This window comes from Apis laboriosa, unplaced genomic scaffold, assembly GCF_014066325.1.
Source record: "Apis laboriosa isolate Shangri-la unplaced genomic scaffold, ASM1406632v1 scaffold16_cov148, whole genome shotgun sequence".
Taxonomy (NCBI): Eukaryota; Metazoa; Arthropoda; class Insecta; order Hymenoptera; family Apidae; genus Apis; species Apis laboriosa.
This window is the reverse complement of record NW_025222129.1, coordinates 2,252,945-2,275,753: the sequence shown is the minus strand read 5'-3', so window position 1 is coordinate 2,275,753 and position 22,809 is coordinate 2,252,945. Positions and strand designations below refer to the sequence as shown.

The window sequence follows — 22,809 nt, the reverse complement described above, 5'->3', positions numbered from 1 at the left end:
AAAAAAAAAAAAAAAAAAAAAAATCGAAAATGAAAAAAATAGAATGTTTGTCGCTGTAGAATCGTATATATCGTGCCATAAGGAAATTTTATTTCGTGCAGGAATACAGATTGATTGTAAAGGGGAAAGTGTTAAATTTGTGGATAAAATTGATGGAGATAAACAAACAAACGGATCGCTTTACTTTCGATCTTCTTTTATTTAAATTTTTCTTCCACTTTCACTTCGGCATATTTTTGCGATCTATTTAATCAAACAGACGCTGAGGGAAACGTGGAATTTCATGTTAAATAACGCTCAAGGAGCTTTCGAGAATTTTCAAGTAACTTTGCGGTCGATGATACCTGTAAGAAGGAAACTTCCTCCGCATGGTTCTTGTAAATTACTAGAGCATATAATAATTATCTACATTGCTCGAGCCACGCAGATACGTATATACACACGTTGTATATGCATACTTCGACCCTGAACTAATGTCATGATCAAAAATGGAGGCGGAAGCTCTCCAAAGGTAATATCCGCGAAACCGGCGAATAGAATGGAACATCCTACTTAACTCACTAAGGAAACATCGATTCCTTTCGATTTCATTCATGTGCTTTGGATGTTCGCTCAGTAGAAGTCAAAATTATATATCTGTCCCTCCTATTATTATTATTATTCTTATAATGTCCGTTTTCATATTTTACCACTTCCATTTTTTTTTTTTTTTTAAGCTTGCACGTGCGAAAATTTGTTTTCTACACAACAAACTTAGCTAGCTGAGCTAGAATTTTATTGAAGCACCAAACCAATTTTTCCAGGTGTCATACTAGGACAACGCCAATTATATAAATAATATTGTAAATTTCCATCGCCTATACCAAACTTTAACGGTTCTAAAAATTCTTTGTTGTCCATTAAATCTAATGCGTTAAACACATCAAAATCGAGCTGAAAACAATATGTAAGTGGTATTATCTTCTCGTACAATGAAAAATACAAATCGTGAAACTTACATTACGAGCCGATATCAATGCATCCGTCATAAGATCGATCCAAGGAGTCGCCGTGGATACATTGTAAAAACTATACGCAGCCCTAAGCGTCTTGTGTGTTTGATGATGCATTATGGAGCTCGGTAACGTATAATAACTAACCATATCGGTGATTTTACCCTCATTTTCTACTACAAAACTATTAATAATTCCGTATTGCGGAAGGAACCAATGCCGAAACTCCTCGATCGAGAAGATTGGGGCCAAATCGAATTTTTCCAAATACTAAAATATAAACGAATATATTTTCTCCTTCTTCTTTCCTTTCTTCTAATTAAAATATTAATTACTATATAGCAATTACTATATATATATATTCTTGCAAAAATAATTACTTCGGTTAATATTTTATGAGCTTGAGGTATATCTGCTTCAACCAATTTTCTAAATCCTGGTACTTTTGTATTTTCTGGCAGTTTGAATAATTTTAAAGTTCTCTGCATAGTCATATTGCGAGATAAGTGCGAAAACTTTACTTCGATTAATTTCTTTGGATTGAGAGAACGATGCCAATACCTTTGGAAAACGAATTTATATATAAAACGATATAATAATAAATACAAGTACGAGTTAATAATAAAAAAACGATATTAATTCTAATATTAATAATATTGATACGTACCTACAAGTAGCTATTGGTTTTGGCAGTACAACACCAGCAGTATACACAGCCTGAAATATACCTTGAAGGTTAACTCTCCTAGTTATTTCACGTATTAATACGGGCGCAACTCGTTTTGACCTCAGTTTTTTGTGTACGCACAAGAAATTTATTTCCACCATCTTCTGAGTGCTAATATAAAAAATTTTTTTTATACTAACTAACAAGAAATGGATTAAAAATAATTCGATATTTACTGATTATAAACACGCAGAGTAGCTGGAATAGCAGAAATGAAACCAACTAAACGTCTAGTTTTAGTCACCCGTACACCACAATGCCATTCTTTGCACCATCCAGGAGATTGCAATGCCCTAAAAAATATATTTCATTAAAAGATTTATTTATAAAATCAATTATACATTTTATAAATTGATATTTCAATTACCATTTTAAAAAATTTGGAGGATAATCAAATCTAAACATAGCATCATCATCTTCCACATAATTTTCAGATAATAAAGTATACAATTCACATAGAACTAATGGATCATCAAGATTTAACGTATCCCATTGAAAATCTGCTGGTAATGAGTAAGGTTCTGCCCTGATAGATGTTTTGTCGGATTCAATAGGTTCATTTTTAATTATTTTTTCATCTATAAAAATTTTATACAATATAATTTTATCAAGATATTCTTTTACCATCGATGAATAAAGAAATGTTAAATAAAATGTTGCATTATTCACCCATTTTTGGTACTGGCTGTGTACTCCAAAATTGATAAGGCTTTTGCATAGCCTCTTCTTGAGTTTTGGCCGGTTTTTGTTGTATGTTAAAAACTTCCATCGCCATTTGTATATCTTTTATTGAAATATTACACGTGCTATGCATTTCATGTTCGTCTCTGTGACCAACGTGGTTGTGATTTTCACCAGTGGTATGCGCCATCTTGTTCTTCTTTTTGCGATGTCTCTTTTTTGAACTAAATTACAAATTATTTTCGTCTCATATATTAATGATAAAAAGAAACAATTTACTCACATATAAAATATAAACATAGAATTAATAAGGCAAAAACAAAGGAAGAGGATGTCGATAAAAATTTAAATAAACATTATAGATTTTCTAGAATAATTCTTAAGTAATAAAAATTAATGATTAATGGTTACACATAAAATTATTCTTTGCGATATTAAACGTCAAAAATATTACATATATGTATGTTCTTGAATTAGTAGGTTACTCTGACTCATAAACATAATTCTAAAACGTCAATCCAAGGTAAAGTCGGTACAATAGTATAATGCAAGGAACTTTCTATTATTTTGAATTAATAATAAAATACAGTTCATGTCACACACATGGACACAAACACAATTATATAACGGATGACAAGAAATAACTTTAAATTGTGCCTATGGTATTGCCGGTCATCCATAACGCGCATTTACAACAAATCAAATCAAGAATTTATTAATCACACCAATAGAAATTACACGAGCAGCACTCCTTAAGAATCGGTTGAACGTTCGCTCACCTTGCAGATTTTCCATCTTTTTCATGAATTTCATCCTTCTTAGCCTCTCGTTCCACAACTTGACTCTTTTCCTCCATTTTAATATAGATTTTGATAATGCGCATGTGCTGAATATAGTGGCTCCGTCTGGTAGAACTAGGTGGAGAACAAATAGGTCACATGACGTACGCCATGTTCGTTTCTTCGAAAAGTCGAGTCCGCGTTTATCGGTTTAAATAAATTGAATTTTTTTAGTGAAAAGTCGCAAAGTGTTAGAAAAATTGTTCAAAATAGTTTTTATATGATCCAGAGAGTGTATACCGTATAAAATTTTCGTTCGATAACGTGTATTGTGCGCGTTTTCGTGAAAAATATTCATCGGATTTCTGAACGCTGACCGCGCGTTAGTTCGAAATAAATTTTTTCGATTATTCATCATAATTTTCATTGAAATTGGAAAATATCGTATTATAAAAGTGTGATAGTAAAATATTAGCGAGGATGAAGCAAAAGAAAGTTTCAGAAATCGTATTCAATCGATTTTCCATGAAAAAGAAAACGTGGGAAAATTGGATGACGCGGGATCTTCAAACAGCGAAAAAAAGCAATATGGCGTTGGCAATTGCGCGGCAAATTTGGCAGAATAGACGTGGTTCATTGGCATCGTTCAGTCTACATCTTCGCATAACGTGAGTGAAAAATCTATAATCTTTTTAATAATATTATACATATTGCGTCAAATTGCGTTAAATTGATAATATTAATATTATCTTTTCACAAATGAGTAAAAGTAAAAAAATTTCTCGAGTTAAATATATCAAATTTTTTATTATCGTATCAATTTGATATCAAGCAAAGAAATAAGTTTAGAAAATAATAATATTAAAACGAGGAGATTAAGAAATTTGGATTAAAATTATTTTTCCTCTCGATAATAATTCAAACTTTGAATACGAGATATAATTAAATTTAAGGATCGTAGAATAAGATTATTCCGTCGAGTGCCAGTCTGACAATTATAGTCTTCTTTATTTCATTACCAACAGTATTCTTACATCTTCATGCCGAAACAATGTATAATTTCTATATCATAATATATATTCATTTATTCATTTATATATTTATTTATATAATTGTTAATAATTGTAATAGCAGTAAATAGTCTGTAGTAGGCGAGTTTGTAGGTATGTAAACAGCTTTTAGGTACGCGTAATTCCAGTTTATCGATAATTCAAATCCCGCGTGCGTTCCGCTCGCGTAATTCATGATTTGCATATCTATTTGTCAACTGCGCACGGGAGGGAACTCCTCCATTTGTCGGTGTGCCGCGATATTCCAACTTTTTTCCCTAAGAAACTCGATATAACCACGAAAACTGAATTCCGTTTGACGATCGAAACTATAAAAATCGAATGGAAATTGATTGATTTTTGGATGAACCTAATCACGCTCGCGTGATTTCCATCCCGTGGATAAATTCTAACTAACAGATTGCCTCCAAGATGAATAACCAAGGAATAGTATGTAATAATAATAGCAACTCGCGCGATAATAAATATTGATAATTACGGTTTTATCAACTTTGGAACGTATCATTAAGGAGTATCAAATAAGATAACCGGAAATAATGTTACCGCACAGAAGTAATTAACAACTTCTTTTCGCCTGGAATGCATAATTACGAATTTATTTGAACTTGCAACTGTTAATTAAAGAACTCGATTAATTAAGAAGTTTCGCGTAAGCTGGATCAACATGTTTTTACTCGTTCGAAATAAGAAATAAGAAAGTTTAATCATAGGACTGGTTAAATATTCGACTCGGGGATCGATTGCCAGATAAATGAAGTCTAACCGTCGAGCGCGAACACAAAAAAACGGTAGGAAAGGAACGATAGAAAACGATTCGTTACTTTATTTGTCGAATGAAACGCATGGTCGTGAATTGTACGGGGAATTCACAGCTTCACTGAGCAAGTGCCTTGAGGACAACGATCGATCGTTGTTCCACCAGGTACTGAAATTCAGAATGAATCAGCAGGGAACAGCGAACGTTTCATTTCTCTTTCGCGTCTCTCTCTCTCTCTCTCTCTCTCTCTCTCTCTCTCTCTCCCTTTCCCTCTTCCACCCCTCCTCGAGAGGAGCCGAAATGAAATTCCGCGTGTCGAACCAGGGCCTTTAAAACGCGAAAACAATACGGACTTTTCCACTTTTATGTATCGGTATTCACTGTTCGATCGAAAATGAAATGCCCGTGTGCGTTAAAATTAGTTGCATGGAAGGTATTTGATTTTCTTCGTTTCTCTCGTTTGGCACTGCAACTCTGTAGAAAGTATATTATAACACGATGAAAGTTCATCGATCGTTTAATCCATGAACTCGTATTCACGTCTTAATTTCTTCCGCGCGCGCGTGTGTGTATATATATATATATATATATATGTATATCTTTCGTTCCATTTTTAATTCATTTATTTATTATTATTTTTTCTTTTTTTCCTTTTCTTTTCTTTTCTTTTCTTTTCTTTTTTTTTTTTCTTCTTCGTTTTCTAACAAGGCATAGCAACTACGCTACTACGAGAAGAGAACAATTCCTTTTTCCATCACTGAGAGTCTTTGAATCGGCCCTCGGTTATACTATACATACTATTCAGACAGCGCAGGATTTGTCGGAAGCTTGATCCTGAGCGACAAACCCTCCTCCCCTTCGTTAGGGGATCGGAACTCGGATCGGTTAACGAAGGAAATAGAAGACGAACAGACTCCTAATTTCACTATCTTACGCCGTAAGAATACTCGATCGTTCGTCGTCGATATATAATATCGTTTCCCGCAATTTATTCCGCGTGGTCGATAGGGATAGACGAAACGGTGGAAATCTTTAGGGCAAAGATTTTCCAAAGCTTCGCGATAGTATCACGAATAACACGAGAGAATGTAGAGATGATGATGATGATGAAAAAAAAAAAAGAAGAAGAAAGGAAAAATGGATATGCTATCAGTCGAGAGAATGTACAAGGATATATATATATATATAGGATCGTTCCGTTCGACTAGAGAAACAGACAGATCTCGCGGGAAACGCGAGATAATTTCAATTCACGTCCCGCGAAACTCGTAGGAGAAGAAGAAAGATCATTTCCCGAGCTGCCTGGTGCGCGTGTCTTCTAACTAGAATTCTTCCGCGTTGCTGGTTCCTCAGCAATGATATGCATAGAAGAGTGAGGCCAGGAGCCAGAGCGCGCCGCCACCCCCGTAGAACCGGTTGCCCTCGACCCCGTTCCTACCGGGTCGTTTGCGTTTCGACTTCGATTTGGCGCGCCGTTTGCGCGAGAAAATGGCGTTGGTGGAGTTGGTCGGCGACTCGATGTTGCAGTAGCTCAGGTCGCAGCAACTTATGCAGATCTGGAACGAAATAACCGAATTTATTTCACCCGCACTCTTTTTCCTCTTTCCTCTCTCTTTTATCCCTTCCGTTCTTCTTTCTTTTCCCTCGTTCCCCTTTTTTTTTTTTCCTCAAAATTTTTTTCGATCGGTGCGCACAACGGTGGAAAAGAGAAAGAAGGCCAGGCCAGGTACTCGGAAAAAATTCGCTATTTCGCACCTGCTGCGTGTCCACCGGGATGCAACCGACGGAGGCGGGGCCGCATTCCGCGCTGCTCACACAGCTCTTGCTCACCTGCAAACGGAAACATCATTTTTTCTACGAATTCTACGAATTCCACGCGTTTTTCTACGAATCATTGTAAACGGGGGAACGGTTGATCGCTCGATCGCGCGATCGTTCGACCATGCGTTCGTTCTCGATCTTTCGCGAGGCTCTCTCTCTCTCTATTCTTCCTTTCTTTCCTTTTTTTCCCCTCCCGTTTCTCTAGCGATTGTTCGACCAGAGTATCGATTCCCGGTCGTTAGAATTCGCATCGCCACTCCGTTTCTTCCCCCCCCCCCCTCCTCCACTCTGTTTAATTTCTAGATGTTCGATTTCGCGTATACAGAATGTTCATCTCGGTGATTGATACCGGGTTCTTCCTTTCTTTCCCGAAACTTAAAAAAAAAAAAAAAAGAGAAAAAAGAAAATCCTCCATCGAGATTTCCATTTAAGCTTCTCGCACGAAACGAACGAGAATCCATCCCGGTCGGATGTTTGGAAAACGCTTTATACCACCAGTGTGTCATCTGCGAATCTTCCCACCGGCAACGTATCTAAGCATTAATTAACCGATCGAACGGGATACCGAGACCGCCTGCACGTGTAGAAGGGAACCGCGAACCGGGATAGGCTCCCCTAAGTGATCCCGATCTTCATAATTGAAAGAGCCGGTGGAAAGTGCTTAATCGGGATATCGGGCTCTTAAGAGAAGATACGCTTCTCTGCGAATCATTACTCTTCCGCTGTGAGTTCGCTTCCTCGAGTTTATCCATTAACAACATCCTGAGAGATCGGGGAATCGATAATACGCTTTAACGGAAGGAATTATCATCTTCGCTCGGTTTTACGTCTACACGTGTTTCGCGACAAGGCCACGCTCGAGTAAGCAACGAAAAAATCGTGGCGAGGTAAAGAAAAAGAGAAAGAAACGGTCGATTTCGATCTCGAAGCAAAAATTTTAAAGTTTCCTCAATTGGCGTCAATTATGCAAAGCCGAATCGTTCGTGGAATCGCGAGGGGGAGGAACGAGGGGATCGGAGTTTTCCGCCCTCCTCCTCAGCCGCGAGACGGCCAAAACTCTACTCCTACGACGTTTCTTGGCAGCTACTCCCTCCCAAGACCTGGTTAATCGCCTCGCTCGGGTCGAGTGTGTGGTCAGAGTGAGAAAAAAGAAAATTTGCTTGCCAACACGCTATTCCCTCGGCTGTCCAAAATGTGCAGCGATCTGCAAAAGTCCCGGCCGCCCGCCGGACACGGTGTATCTATCGCCCATTCGTTGCACATCTGCGAACAAAAGGGAGGAGGGGGGGGAAAGAAGAAAATAGGGCTCGAATCGAGTCGAATAATAATAATAGTTCGCCAGTGTGTACGCCGATCGATCGAAGGATTCGAGTCCAAAGTTCGAAGACAATTTCCACATTTTGATTTGTTAGGGAGAAAAAAGGGAAGAAAAAAGGAATTTCTCGTCGAGATTTGAAGAAGAAATAATACGGATGTCCGCGATAGAGACGAAACGAAATTGGGGGAGGGGGTTGTTCCTTCGATCGAACGTTCGCCGTGTAAAGTCGTCGTTACGCGCGTATAAAGTTTCGTGGTGCTGTATTCGGGGCTGTCGAATTGGAGGGGGAAGGGAAGAGGGAAAGAGGAAAGAAGATGAGAGAGAAAGAAGGAGGAGGGAGAAAGGATCGAGGGAATAAATTGTGGAAGCGAGAGGGGATATACCCTCCGTGGGGCATCTCTCGCGGTTCCCTGGCCATCGACCCGGTCTCGAATCAACGATTTTCGATACAGATTTCCGTCGGCGGAACCCCTATTTAGAGAGATGCTTAGGGTTGATCCTTGGCGGCGAAGCAAGCCTCCTCGCAAGCCTCCTCTTCTCCTTGTCTCGCGTCTCTCCTCCGTCGTTGCTCGATCCGATATCGGTAATTCCTTTGCGACACGGTCGGCTTAAAGAGTGGAGATTGGTTGCTCGGACAAGAGGGGAGGGGGGCTGGGAGGAGGCGGTTGGAAAATAAGTAAAAAAAAAAAAAGAAAAAAAGGATCGATAGCGGGAACGGATCTCGACGGACGGAGTTAAACGAAATTGCGGTTGGACCCGACGCGATACAGGCATTGCGAAACTCTTTAAGAGTGGGGGGAGTGCCGTTTAACGGGGGAGTCGTCGATACCTGGTTATCGCTGACGTTGACGCAAGTGTAGCACGTTAGACCTGCAACAACAGAGGGGGCGGTGGGGTGAGTAATAGCGTTGCACCAGAGACACCACAGGCCGGAGGAGGTTCGAGCGCGGGACAAAGGGCGGAGAGACGCAACAATTAAACGCGCTTAGGCGTTCCTTCGATATAATTCCTTGGAGCTTGGAAATACACTTAACCTCGTGGAAAATGGATTGTCCCCCGTCCAATGGAACTTGTAACTTGTCCCCATGGTGGATCGATCCGCGACAAAAGCGAGTCTCCCTGCTCACCGGGGAGGAGAGAAGGTGTACGTTTGCAATCGTATTGTTTCTCAAAGGGAGATCCTTTCCTTCTCTTCCTCTCCCAATTCCCCTCCCTTCCTCCCTCAATTTCGTAATTAATACTTTTCGCTACCGGTTTCGAGAGATCGAATCCATTTCACGAGACCCGGAATTTTCCTTTCCGGAATCGGAACAGAGCCGAGAGCAAAGGAAAGATTTTCCTCGTCCCCGTCACGCTAATGGAATACAAACTTTTTCATTGGAACTTTGATCGGAACTGGCGGGGAAGAGGGTAGCGGAGAGGCAAACGAGCGGGTAGCAGCCGAGAGAAGGAAGGAAGCGCAAAGAAGAAGGAAGCGGCGTGCTCTCTTTTTTCTTTTTTTCGAGCGACTCTCGAGCAAGGTAAACTCGCCGGATGCTCGGCGCATTTCGGAAACTGCGAAAGAGAGTTTGGTTTAAGTAAGGTTGGCAGGAAAGCGGTTGGCGATATTTCAGAACAATGCGTTACAAGCGAGGAACGTGGAGAGAAGGTGGAGGAGAGGGAGGGGGGAATGATTTGTGGGAAATTGGTAGAAGGTGGATGGAGGTAAAGTGGCCAGCGAGATCTGTTAAGCGGTAGAAAGGCAGGAAGGAGGATTAGCGGAGCTCGATTGCAGGATTCGAGAGGGTTGGATAAGCTCGAGTTAGCCGAGCAAATCATAGATCTGTTTGCCCCCGGTACTCTCTCTCTCTCTCTCTCTCTCTCTCTCTCCGCCCTTTCTCTCCGACTTTTCTTCCACTCGTCCCTCTCTCTCTCTCTCTCTCTCTCTCCTTCCTTTCTGGCCAACGTCGCTTTTCGACACCGAATACCCACGGTAGATGTCTTCCTCCTCCGCGGTTATTCCCTTCAGCCCGTCCTTCTGCTTCGACTCCTCCTTTCCGTTTCCGTTTCCGGAGAGGACGTTTCTGCCGCAAGTTTCCGCAGCCAGGAGCAGCCCGACCATCACCCACGTGATCATTCCTCACATCTCTGCAATGACAGAAATGGGACTGCGGATAATCTTACTGTACGTAATTGATCGGGACCAATCTCTTTCCGCGCGTGCCACGGAATCCGCCCGCCGAATCCGCACCGCTCTCCAATCTCTCCATTTTCAACCGACGAACGTAAATTCGTCGTCGATATGCGCGGACAGGGGAAGGGAAGAAAGAAAGAGGGGGGAAAAAAAGAAGCGGACACCGTGCATCAAAGGATTTTATCGTTGACCGTGTGTCCGATAAATTACTCTTATCGCGCTTCGATACACGACTTATCGCTGCTTTCCATCCCCGCGTGAAAACTTGGTGGTGGATGACGATTAAAAAAAAAAAAAATGGCCGTGTAATTATTAGATATGAGATCGGCACGGGACAAAAGAAAATGGAAAAAATAAGAGGAAACGAAAGGAAAACACGGGTAGAGAAATCTGTTTGCCTAAACTTGGATAAATCGACGTGAGACCGTGGAAAAATTGTTCCCTCCGGAACGCCACGTTGTTTTAACCGAGATATCGGAATTTCAATTTACCTCCCCGCCCTCCCCCTCCGGTTGATCGAAGGATTTATCGCCCTATACGAATGAGAATGGGTCAGGGGGGAGGAGATCGGAAAACGTCTTTTAGAAGGTGGGCGAGGACGGATAGATACGGCGGAATTCAAATCCGGATCAGGAATTACGGGAGGGATGGGTTTGGCCGAGAGAGAAAGGGACGAGTATAGTTTCAATCCTCGCGTACAACACGAAGACCGCAAGGATCGGCTAAGCTGCGCTCCACTCTTGTAGATCCTGCATTTACACATGTTCCGCTCTTCTTTGATCAACCCTTTTGAGTATCCGACTGTATCTTCGATCGTTTCTAACTTTCTATGCGTGGGAATTTCTCGCGTAAAAAAGAGAGAGAGAGAGACAGTTGGAAATTGGATTCTGGAATTTGCGAAAACGCGCATCTCAAAGCTTGCGAGGTAGAGAATCTCGAGGAAAGAGGAGAGAGTCCCCCTTCCTATTCTTTGATATCTGTTCGTTAAAATCGGTGGATACGATACGCTTCGAATTCACGAATTAAATCGAATAGCCGCGAGGTCCAAACGCAAAATGTTTGGCAAATGCTTCGTTATCGGGAACGTGTATCTCGTTTCTAATTATTGTGTGTGTGTATATGTGTGGCTGGTTTCGAAAAATTGGTCGAATTTTTTTGCTTGGAAATCGGGAAAATGGGAAATTGGGATCGAAGACAGGGAAGATTTCGAGCGAAACGAAATGATCCTATCGATCGAAATAGATTACGCTAGCATACCGTTAATAGAAACTAGGATAGGAGATTATCCCGCTTAAATCGAAGTACAGATCGATGATGAATGTGGCGGCGTTCGAAACAATCGCGTCGGCGGGGTCCCGGTTCTTTGATACGAAACGTCAATCGGCAGGTTGATAAGGCCGATCCTTTCAATACGCTTCTGTTAACAATTGTCAGCCGCGCAAACTTCTCCCCCGCTTGACCAAAGTGGCATTCGACGGGATTATATCGAGTATAGGATAGTTAGAATTTCCAGGTGGATACCCGTTGTAGATACACGTAACACCGAGTAACGCGATTATTTCGACCGTATCCCCCTCGCTACGTCGACCAAGAAATTCACGACCTGTCGAGTATCGGCGTCGGCCGTTTTATCGGTTGCCCCGATCTATCCAAACTTTAATCCAATCCTCTTCTCGGAGGCGGTCAGGGACGAGTCGTTTCCACGATTCCCAATCGCGAGTATCCCACTTACTTTTCCACTCTTCCTTCCTCGTATCGGGGGTCGTTCTCGTACGGGTCGACGATTTTTAACGGCGGGAGACCTTCGACCGGCGAAGAGACGCGCGTTTAATTGGAAAATGAAATGGACGCGCGGCGCGTGGATGGGGAGAAGCGAGTTTAACCGTGTCCGTGAGAGTGGATCGATCCCGTCCGTCGTTTAAATCCCGGCCTAGAACATGTCGTCCACGGAGAATCGGTTGCGGGTAAACAGATCCACTCGACCGTTGGACATGTCAATCGATGGATATCCCAGCTCCAACCCAGCCATGCGTATAGTTCTTCGGAGTGTAGATCAAGGTTCGATTCTACGGATCGGTTGACCTATCGCTGCCAGCTACTCTCCATCCTGCTTCCTCCCTCTCTCCCTTTCCGCGCCCGAGGGAGCGGACGAATCGAAAGGGAGATGAATTCGAATTCGCAATACGCCCGAGAAATTGTGAGCCACGGCTCGAGACTCATGGTAAACCTTAATCGAGATAATTAAACGCGAGGTTCCGGTCCGAAGTTCGTTAAAAGGCAAGTTGGCCACCAGAGAACGGGAACGTAAAACTTTTTACGACGTGATGTTTCGCCGATAAAAACATCCCCGATCTTACTTTCAATTATACGACTCTATCTCTTCTTTTACGATAGCACGGATCGCCGTGTGCTTTCTTTTTTGCTTTGTCAACGATAGAAATAAGTATAGAAATAAGTAGAAAAATCGCATCGCGTCTTCTCGTTTCGAACGTCTCTCGCGATCGTAAGCGTGGGTTTCCGTTACGAATGGGATAACGTTCGTTATATATAAATAAATTCGTCATGATCACGCGTGGATCACGGATTCAGATTCCCATCCTCCGCGTTTCGCCCTTCTCGCCTCCTCCGTGTGATTTATTCGGTGACGATGCGCGGGCGGAATTTTCGAGAGGCGACAATTTGAAAATGTCGAGCGGTGGAGGAGAATGAAAATGACTCGGTCGGGATAGTAGCAGGATGAAATTTCATTTCAGCGTAATCAATAGCGCTTACGGCGTGTTCCCCAAGAAGATCTTCGGCTTTTTTTTCTCCCCATCCGTAATAGAGGACGTCCTTTGTTCTTGCTGCCTCCCCCTTCCTTGCTTCGGATCGCGCGGATTAAAAGAACTTTTTATTTTCCTACTTAGAGAAGGGAACCCGGCCGGGGAATTAGGTTGCTCTTTCTCTCCTCCCGCCCGAGCAGTTCCATTCTAGAATTCCCATGAGCAAACACTGGCCGTGCCAGTTATTACCAACCTGAAGGTCATCGATCAAATCTCAATTTATAGGCTGTCACTCTTGTCAGAGCATGAAATTCAACTCGGATGGAATCGATGGATATCGTCGTGAGAACCGGAGTGAAATTTTCCCCAATTTCCCATCCGATTGGACGTAAATATTGAAATTTCCATTCGATTCTTTCCTTTCGTAAGGATCGTGGTGGACTACTTTTTTCTCATTCTCTCTTCTCTTCTCTCTTTCTTCTTAATAAATCGATTCGAACTCGATCACGAGCTCGATCCTTTCGTCCATCGTCGAATCGAAAACCTTCCTCGAATCAATCTTTTTATCCATCCCGTGTTTATCCATCTCCTCGTCGATGCACAGTGGTTACGGTCGGCGCGTAGTCAGCCGCGATATCCTCCACTTTCACCATCCGCGCATTTTCACATTTTACTCCTTTCTTTCTTTTTTTTTTTTCCCCTCCTCCCGTTCCGTTTGTTCGCATCCGATCGGAAGTGAACGAAATTTAACAATGGCAACGATACTTTTTCCACGCCAATCATACAGAGAGATAGATAGATAGAGAGAGAGAGAGAGAGAGGTGTATATACGTACTTTTTTTTTTTTTTTTTTGTATCCAGTAACCATTCAATAGAATGGAAAATCTTTGACAACGAGAAAACCATCGTCATAGAAAAATTGATTTCGTATTAGAGTGCAGCCTTCTGCCACTCTTTTGTGCGAACCTTCGAAACGAATATATAGGAAAGCGACGGCCTAGCAAAGCTTGCGCAAACTCGAGGGGGGAGGGAGGGAAGGAAGGAGGGCAAATTCGCGAGGGATGCTTCATTGCCTCCCAATAGCCGGAGTAACTCAATTCTAAAACGCTTCTACCGGCTTGTTCTCCCGTGTTCACTGGAACATCGCTATATTTGCCTACGTGCTATTTTTTTTTATAACGAAACAACGACACCACCGATACCTTCGAATCGATCGGATGGAATTTTGTTATTAAAGATTAACGACTGGATAAATCGCGATTAAGCCTTCCCCCCTTTCTGCAACCCCTTCATTATTTGCAACGAGAATATCGTAATATTCGTCGATATTCTTCTTTTTCTTGATTTTAAGACGTTACGTTACATTTTAATCGTTACGTTACACGCTCTTTCCGTCCGGATCGTTGTTGCACCGACAAGAAAACGAGGAGAATTAATCACAACTTGGAAAAGGTTACAAAATCTAGATTCGCACACATACACACACACACATATATATATATATATATATATAAATTATACAAACAGTGGGAGAAATTGTTAATCGACGATACGTATATCGTAGTTTTAGTTTATCTTTCGGTAACACTGGATAAAGATACAATTCCCCGGTTTGCCGCTGTGCAAATTTTCTCGGTCCGAACCGAGAGAGGGAGGATTGTTTACTTAATTATCGTTTAATTACGCGTCATCAAAGTTTCATCTTCATATCCGCACGCAATTAAGGGAAACGTTTTCTTTTTCTCTCTCTCTCTCTCTCTCTCTCTTCATCCCCTTTCATCCCCAACGGGGGGATAATTCGCCCAATTAATTCTATCCCGTTCCCCCGTTTTAACAATGGCCAACGGTATAATTATTCTTTGGGAGGGAGGAGGCCGAATCTATTAAAAGGGTCCCTCGATTCGTCCTTCTCGTAATTCGTAAAACGCGGCCAAGTTTCTTCCAAGATCGGTCCAAGAGATGTCGTTAAGAGATAACGGGGAATTTATCTGCCCCCCGAGGAAAAACTTTCATTTCCTGGCCACAAACGGGACCTGGTCAGGAGCCGGTTTCGCGACACGCTTTAATAAATAACGGTATCGACACCTCATCGAGTTTCTTCTCCCCCCCTCCCTGTCTCGTTTCGACGGGTCGGCAACTTTAAAGGAGTTCAAGTTCGAAGTTGGACTTCCCCCCTCCTCCCCCCCCCTCCCGATATATACATCCCCCGAACTTTAAGAAGAAAAGTTTTCAAAGATTTGTTGGCTCGCTCGTTCGACTCGTCCCAACGTCGAGGCGTCGTCCCATCCCACCACCAGTTTAAACTGTCTGATACCGTCTGGCGGAGAGAGGCGGTTTCGGGATCTCCTTCGAATTCCGCGCCGCTTGATCCCGCTTGTACCCTCTCTAATTTCTCAGCCGAGATCTCCAAGTAAAATTATCCCCGACTCGATGAAACTCGATACGAGAGAGAGAGAGAGAGAGAGAGAGAGAGAGACGAAGATCTCGAGATGCGACGAATTTGCAACATTTCTCGAACGGTTCGAGAGAGAGAGAGAGAGAGAGAGATTTCGAGAGAGTTTCTTTAAGCCACCGTGATCCGTCGCGTACGCTTCATCGCGTCGCATCGGCTTTGTAAACCGGCTTTTCATCATCTCTCCAATTTTATGCACGCCAAAGTGGCGCGTGTGCGCCACTTAATCGCTCGGCAAAAAGTGGCGAAGCGAACGGAGGGAGTTTCAACCGTGTATAATGTAAATCTCGTCGTGGTTTGCCCCGAGACTGACGGGGGCTGGTAAAATCCTCGGCAACCTTGGAACACGCTAAAAACCAGCCATGGCCGGCCTCTCTCTCTCTCTCTCTCTCTCTCTCTTTCCTTTGCGCTTCCTGCTTTTTCTTCAACGAAAACGGAGAATCTTGCGCTCGAGTGTCGTTCGCTTTGACTTTATGTCGGTGGTAAAAAGGTGAAAAGCTAGACGAGAAGAATGCTCCTTCCGTTTCGGGAGATACGCCTTGGATATCCTTTATCCGCTTACCTTCCTCTTCTTCCTCCTCTTCTTTCCTTCGCGATTACAGGCGAGTACCTCGTTTGCATTATTCGCTTAAGGAGAGTTTGCTTCTTCAAAGATTCGTTAAAGAATTATGAGTCAACGGAGAAAACGGAAACTTACGTTTCCATCGTGCACGCCGATACGTGTATATAGAATAGATTCGTGGATACGAAGTTTGAACGTATGTAGAGGTCCCATATGGCGCGTACTCTCGTAAATACGACGTACACTCTCTCTCTCTCTTAGATTTTTCCTTCGCATTTCCATATATACAAAACTATCGTAAATAAGATACTTTGCCGGACTATTCGTAGAGTTGCGCAGAGTTGTCCGTGGTATGCAATACGTATATACGGTTTTTCATCGTGACGATATCCGTTGAAATATGGACACTGGTTCCACGTCCACTCCACGTGCATTTTTGTGTATATATATATATATATGTAATCCGTTCGTTTCGCCTCTCGAAACAGATTAATTTCTGACTAGTTGAACGGGCATAAAGGAGAATCGTAAATAAAATTAATCGCGATGTCGAAACTTCCATAGCGATTTTAATTCGTTCGTACGGATTTCGAGAAGTTTGAAAGAGAGAGAGAGAGAGAGAGAAGAAGAGAGAGAGAGAGAGAGAAAGGAAGAAGCGACGGATCGGTCGAAAAATATTTTCTCTCGTTTGGAAATTCGGTATTCCATTCGGTTACCGGTTTTCTGGTCGAAAAGGTAAACGTCGAAACAAATTTGTTTTTTTAAAAAAAATATCCTCTCGATACACGAGTTTACATTTCGCCCGTGATAAACGTTGGCGTGTGAATCACGCGAAGGAGAAAAATTAATCGTTCGATTAATCGGTGAATTTCGCATTTATAAAAAAAAAAAAGAAAAAAACGGGGGATTCGAACGAGAGAGAGATTAGAAGGGAAATTTTCATCAGAGGCGAAACTCGTGAGGAGAAAGTGGAGAGAGTCTTTTCCATTCTCGCGAATCGTAGTTTAATTCGCCGGGAGCAAGAAGCGGGCGAACCACGCGAACGCCTCTCCCCCTTTCTTTAATTAACTCATCCCCCGAGCGAGCACGAGAGAACCACGAGAGAACTCGATGGTCTTCCACGATTTGCCTTCGGTGCGTTCGAAAATTAATTTGTTTCGATTCCCGCTGCTCCAAACTCTTCTTCCCCCTTTCCCCCTCCTCAAAAAATCATCCGATACCCGTGCAAGTTTAAAAACCATGTTTCAACCGTGCACGTTTCCTATCGGCCAGGGGGAAGGGTTAATTGGCACGAGTCAAGACCAATTTGCCATTTAATCCCCCCGATGAGAATAAACGGTCGGCCGACGTGAATGAATTTTCCTCCCCCTCTCACCCTTTCTCACCCCGTGTAATGCGGTAATTAGTCGAATTTTCCACGCGTCACGGGGATAAAACCGATAAAAATTCATCGACGCGACGAAAACACGTCGAAAAGCCTCGGTTGCTCGGTTAATTGAAAAGCATCGCGCGACAATCGTCCGTTCCTTCTTCCTCTGTGTGTGAAACTTTCATTTAACACACATCCCCTCCCCTTTAACAACGTTTCATCGTTACGCGACGCTTTCCACTTTGCATAAATTCATTCTTCCCGGTTTGCCGTTCTAAATGGAGGAGGGGGAAAAAAAAAAAAAAAAAAAAAATGAGGGCGGAAAAAAAAAGGAAGCGTGAAAAAAAACGGTTGCGGCGGAGAGGGAACGGTGGAGAGATAGGATGGAATCGGATCGGTCACTGTAATTCGCGATTAAACACGGTGATCCCACACGGTATAATCGCGTATAATCTCGTATACACAAAAGTAAAGAGACAGAGAGGGAGGGGCCGCCACCCGTACCGTAAACACGCCGGTGTTACAGTTACACTACGGATCTGTATAGGGCTAACGCTGTAATAGATGTTCGATTTCACCGGTGCGGATGGCCGACGGTATAAAACATCGAATTTTGGCCACGAGCCGAATCGGGGATATTAATATTAAAGGTGGACGCGGGACGAATTGAAAATATATATGTATGAGGGAGAGGAGGAGGAGGAGGAGGAGGAGGAGGAGGAGGAGAGGTATCGGGGCGACCAATCACGCGCCTGGAAAAAGTATTTTGGTGGTCGAGATTTACGGATGGTGGAAAACGGTCGATGCATGGCGTATGGGTTTTGGCGACTGGTAGACGGAGGGATGCCCCCATAAAATACACGCAGAGAGGGGGCGTATAGCGTGCCCCTCCCTCTCTCGGCCGAGCAGTCGGTATTAATCATTCGGTTATTATACGATGGGGGAGCGTTGATATAACGGGCGAGGTATAACGTATCGAGGTTAATCCGCCAGAGGGTTTCGTCTTTTGCGTGTATTCAACCGGAATACGGAATTAACGTTCACTTGAATTATTATAAACTGCAATATATATATATATATATATATATATACACACGTCTTGGAGTAGATACGAAACGACCGCGCGAGATGAATACGGGAGCCGGGTTCAGACGGACAGGAGATCCCCCCTCCCCTCTTCTCCCCCTCGTAGCGAGCAGATACGTCCGCCACTTCATTTTGATTTACCATTCAACCGAGCCAGCGCGTCGAGTTCACGCATGGTGATGGTAATACTTTATCCAACGCACGGACCGTACAAATTTCCATAAGCGATGTTTCCCCGCGTACATGGCGTCGAGCGCAGTTTGCATCTTTCGGACTTTTCGCTTTCGACGTTTCTCCTACGCAAGAAATCGTCCCTAATCGGGGAATGTAGCGTACTCGATGTAAGCCGTTTATCGACATCGAGCGAATACCCGAACAAATTGGCTCGCGGAAAAAGACGTTGATCCGGGAGGAATTAGAAGGAATTTAGGGGGGAGGGCACGCGTGTTACTCGAACAGGGAGGCGCGAAACGGGGGAATAAGGCCATAAAATATGAGACGGTTGGCAAGCTCGAGATCCAGCGGCGCTTTTCACGGGTTGGTGCGGCGTGGTGTCGACGTCGGCGGCGGCGTCGGTGAAAATCACTCGTGAATTCCACTGTAGTCGGCTCGTTCTTTCTCCTTCCCCTCGTGTTTTTTTTTTTCTTTTTTTCCTTTTTTTTCCCCTCGCGCGCACTCCGACATCGCGAAAGAGAAAGGCTTTTTCGCTGTAGCATTTCCGCCAACGACGCCGACGAGGACGACGTAGACGGCCCCTCTTCTCCTCTATACTCTTCCGGAACGCTCGGCCAGAAGGAAAAGCCATCATCCAATTTTTCATCGCGCTGCATCCGCTCCGCAGGGGTATCGCGTCCCCTCGCTTGCTCCAACGTCATTAGAGGGAATCGCTCGTGGAAAGATATCGTTTCCACTTTTCTCTCTTTTTGTGTGTGTGTGTGTGTGTGTGTGTGTGTGTCTCTTCCCCTCTTCCCAGAGACACACTTTTCCCGAGGAAACACGTTGCTCCTTTTCCTCGAGCTTCTTTTTCTCGCCCCCCTCCCTTTCCGATTTTTGAAACGGGTACGAGTGTTTATACGGAATATCGATACACAACATCGTTAAACATCGATTCGTACGGAACAGGAACGATTTCCTCGATTCGTTTCCGCGAACTAAGATAGTCTCGCGACCAACTTTCGTTGCCGAGAGACGTCTCGAAAACGTGTCATAAATTATTACTCTCCTCGGATAAATAGCGCAAAGGAACAGCGGCCATTCGACTACCATTCAACAATATTCAACCTTAGTACTTAGTATTCTCGAACTTTTTTTTTTTCACCCTTGTTAATAATCTTATCCTCTCTTTCTCTCTCTCTCTCTCTCTCGACAGAGATATCCCTCGATATTCGACGCGATTCCGATCGATCGATATCATCCTCACTGTTTATCCCACTTTTAACGATATCGCTAATCGATCCAATCTCCAGACTCTTCGCGTTCGCGATAAAGTGCACCGATAATATCATCGCTTCCGCCATCAACCATTTTCGACTCTCGATCGAAGGGTGGGTTTGATGGCAGCCACAATTAAAACTTTCCAAGCCTCCAGGATGGGATATCATTTATGGGACTAATTACCAGGATGGGAATAAATGGGAGGCGATGAATGAGAAACGAGATCTCGCGTTTGGTGTTCGACCTCTATTCCTTCCAGCTCGCAGAACTTTATTCCCTCTCCTTCTTCCTTTATCCTTGGATTCCTTCCAAGGTATTACATCATTTTTTCTCTCTCTCTCTCTCTCTCTATATATATATATATATATATATATATATATATATATTATATATATGTTTTTTTTTCTATTCTTTCTTCACGAGCATGATAAAAGAGAATTCGTCCCAGGTGTAGGATTTAAGTCGAGATCGTTTGTAGCGCGCAACAACTCCTTTCTCTTCTTTTTCCTCTTCTTTCGTACATCCTCGCTCGATATTCCTCCTCGCCCCTGTTAATTATACACTTACCAACTTTGCTTTTATCCGCGGTCTACTTATTCATGAACTTCCGTGAACTGTGACGAGTCGAACTACCCTTGGATCGACGATCGTATTTCACCCACCCACGCCTTCTTTGCCTTCGTATATCGCTCGTATATGTAGCTCAAGGACGAGGCTCTTTCCTTCCGAATCCGATGGAACAGGATATATATCCCTAGTGAAAAATAACATTCTTCAGATTTTCATTTCGATACTTATACTCCGTCCAACGACTCCCACTCGATTCGAAGTTTTCCAAATTCGTCCATCCAGATTCGCTTCTCTACTTTTTTCCCCCGTCTCAAGAAGGAAATCGTCGAGGTAATCGCCATCCTACCACCAATACGATAAAATTCGAAAGAAATTAAAAGCCGAGCGATAACGATCGCGAAACAACTTCCCAACTTTCCCCTCTCCTCTCACATCCCCCTCCCCTCCTCGGATGATTTTCACATAAAATTCGCGAAAGGCGTTTTCGTCGAATCCATCCACAAGCATCCAAGTTTCGAGTAACGAGCCTTGGCAATTCCCTCCGTCACGAAGTTTCGCAATAACCCCCCCCTCCCCATCCGTAACAACCACCCTCTCTCGTAGCCGCGATTTCGGAAGCAAGTACGCGCAACAATAAAAACCGAAGCGGGGTGGTGAAATCCTGTTCGCGGGTATAACTGAACGGCGAAACCGTAGGGAGGATATTAAACGCGGCTAAGGACGTAGGTAACGCGAGCACTCTTGCATATATACACGCACACACACATACACACACTTGTACAAAGCGGTTTCTGTCCCGTAAATATTTCAATCGTGACACGATCCGACGAATTCACGGGGTAACGCGTCGGTTTATGCAAAACAGCACGGTGACAAAATAGGGCGTTACCTAAGGGGGAGGGGGCGAGCATCTGTCTAGTGTCAAAGTTCTTTCCTCTCTCGAAAGGGAAGAGGGGGATGGACCGGCTACGCCCCATCCATTCTCGTTGTCTGGCCGTGCACGTAATTTTCTCCTTTTCGCGGTGGCGGTCGCGTACGAGCCGGGTCGTCAGCCTCGGCGATGGTACACTTGAGGTATTTTAAACGTGCCGTTAAAATGGAGTTTAACTCTTTAATTTTAACCGAGAAGAGGAAAAAAGAAGGAGAGGGGAAGAATTACTCGTCTTCTAACGCGAAGCAAACGATCGCCCCTTTCGTTTTAACCACTGTTATTCGCTCGATCGTATATTCTAGGGTTCATCACGGGGTTCGAGATCCTACTAGGGTATCCCCCTAGGTCGCTTGGGTAAATTTTCTTCCGAAATCGAAGCGAAGGAGATCGTTGCGGAACGATCGTTGCCTCGCGAGGAGGAGGAGGTGGAGGAGGAAATAATAAAGAGAGAGGAATCAAGATCCTTTTTGGATCTTTTTACCTAGTACTTAGACGGTTAAAGGATCGTCCAAAGTATATTCGTTGCCTCTCTCCAAATTGTCCCGACGAGGCTCCTCGATCCTCTTTCAATGGCCAGATTTGCCGGTCGTTGCAGACGCGCAAAAAGTGGACGATAACCGAGTCCCGTCCGTTGTGTCGAGATAGAGAGATAGAGAGAGAGAGGGAGAGAGGCGAAAAGGGGGAAGAAAGGGCGCGAAAAGCCACGAAACGGGGAGAAAGTTTCCAGCTCTCGAGCGGCTAACGACCGTCGAAAGCACCGATGTCGGTTCCTCTTTCCTCCGTACCAGAAACCAGTGTTGCCTGCCGTTGAAACCATGAAAACGAGTCCCCCGTCTATACCGCGGTGTCTGACTACCAACCTGCTCTTTCCCCTTTTACCTTTACCCATTGTCGTTGCGGACGTGCGATAAAACGAGGGGAAGATAAAGGAGAGATAAAGGGGAGGGGGAAAAAGTGGAAAACAGTGTCGAGCGTGGACCGTCGTCGGTTGTTGTACCCAAATCGATGGGTAAAAGATGGGGTAAAAGAAGAGGAAAAACGGAGGATGGGAGGAACAAAGGGAACGCGTGGAGAGGAGGGGAAGGGGAAATCGTGGAATGGAAGAGATCTCTCCATGGATGGGAGGGGAGAGAACAAGGACGAGGAGGGGAGGGGGAATAAAAATGCCAGGAGAAAAGGACGAGAAGGGAAAGTTTTCAGCGCGAAAACTCTCCATCGACTAACGACCATCGAGAGCGACTTGCCTTTGGGTAGCCACCGAGTCCATCGATCCCGAGCTTTCCTCCTCGCTCGCCTCTCCGTATAAATACCGGAAGAATATCCTC

At 43.7% G+C, this 22,809-nt stretch overlaps 2 protein-coding genes across 7 annotated transcripts in view; both read right to left on the bottom strand.

Annotated features, from left to right (window-relative positions):
• Positions 1–179: 179 nt before the first annotated feature.
• On the bottom strand, positions 180–3,258 carry LOC122711157 (glycylpeptide N-tetradecanoyltransferase 1). Its single transcript, XM_043929644.1, has 8 exons — positions 3,180–3,258; positions 2,389–2,624; positions 2,087–2,297; positions 1,896–2,012; positions 1,660–1,830; positions 1,373–1,553; positions 999–1,262; positions 180–933 (listed from the first exon to the last, which is right to left on the bottom strand). The coding sequence occupies exons 1-8, from the start codon at positions 3,254–3,256 to the stop codon at positions 775–777; spliced, it is 1,416 nt and encodes a 471-aa protein (XP_043785579.1). The 5' UTR covers positions 3,257–3,258; the 3' UTR covers positions 180–774.
• A 1,987-nt stretch (positions 3,259–5,245) lies between these two features.
• Positions 5,246–22,809, bottom strand: part of LOC122711104 — a 41,466-nt gene continuing 23,902 nt past the window's right edge. For 3 of the 6 annotated variants that reach the window (XM_043929546.1, XM_043929542.1, XM_043929545.1), the window contains exons 2-6: positions 10,117–10,272; positions 8,975–9,015; positions 7,992–8,090; positions 6,762–6,836; positions 5,246–6,562 (exon numbers count right to left, since the gene is read on the bottom strand). In XM_043929546.1, coding sequence (XP_043785481.1) covers positions 6,356–6,562; positions 6,762–6,836; positions 7,992–8,090; positions 8,975–9,015; positions 10,117–10,261 — 567 coding nt within the window. In that variant the 5' untranslated portion in view covers positions 10,262–10,272 and the 3' untranslated portion in view covers positions 5,246–6,355. Of the gene's footprint in view, positions 6,563–6,761; positions 6,837–7,991; positions 8,091–8,974; positions 9,016–10,116; positions 10,293–13,090; positions 13,147–22,809 lie in introns of those variants that run through there. The other 3 variants (XM_043929544.1, XM_043929543.1, XM_043929540.1) reach the window with 3 other exon arrangements.

Coding starts and splice junctions, on each gene's coding strand:
- LOC122711157 (XM_043929644.1), bottom strand. CDS start 3,256: ATGGAGGAAAAGAGTCAAGTTGTGGAACGAGAGGCTAAGAAGGATGAA. Junction 2,625..3,179: donor AAAGATGGAAAATCTGCAAG/GTGAGCGAACGT, acceptor TTTGTAATTTAG/TTCAAAAAAGAGACATCGCA. Junction 2,013..2,086: donor CCTCCAAATTTTTTAAAATG/GTAATTGAAATA, acceptor TATATTTTTTAG/GGCATTGCAATCTCCTGGAT.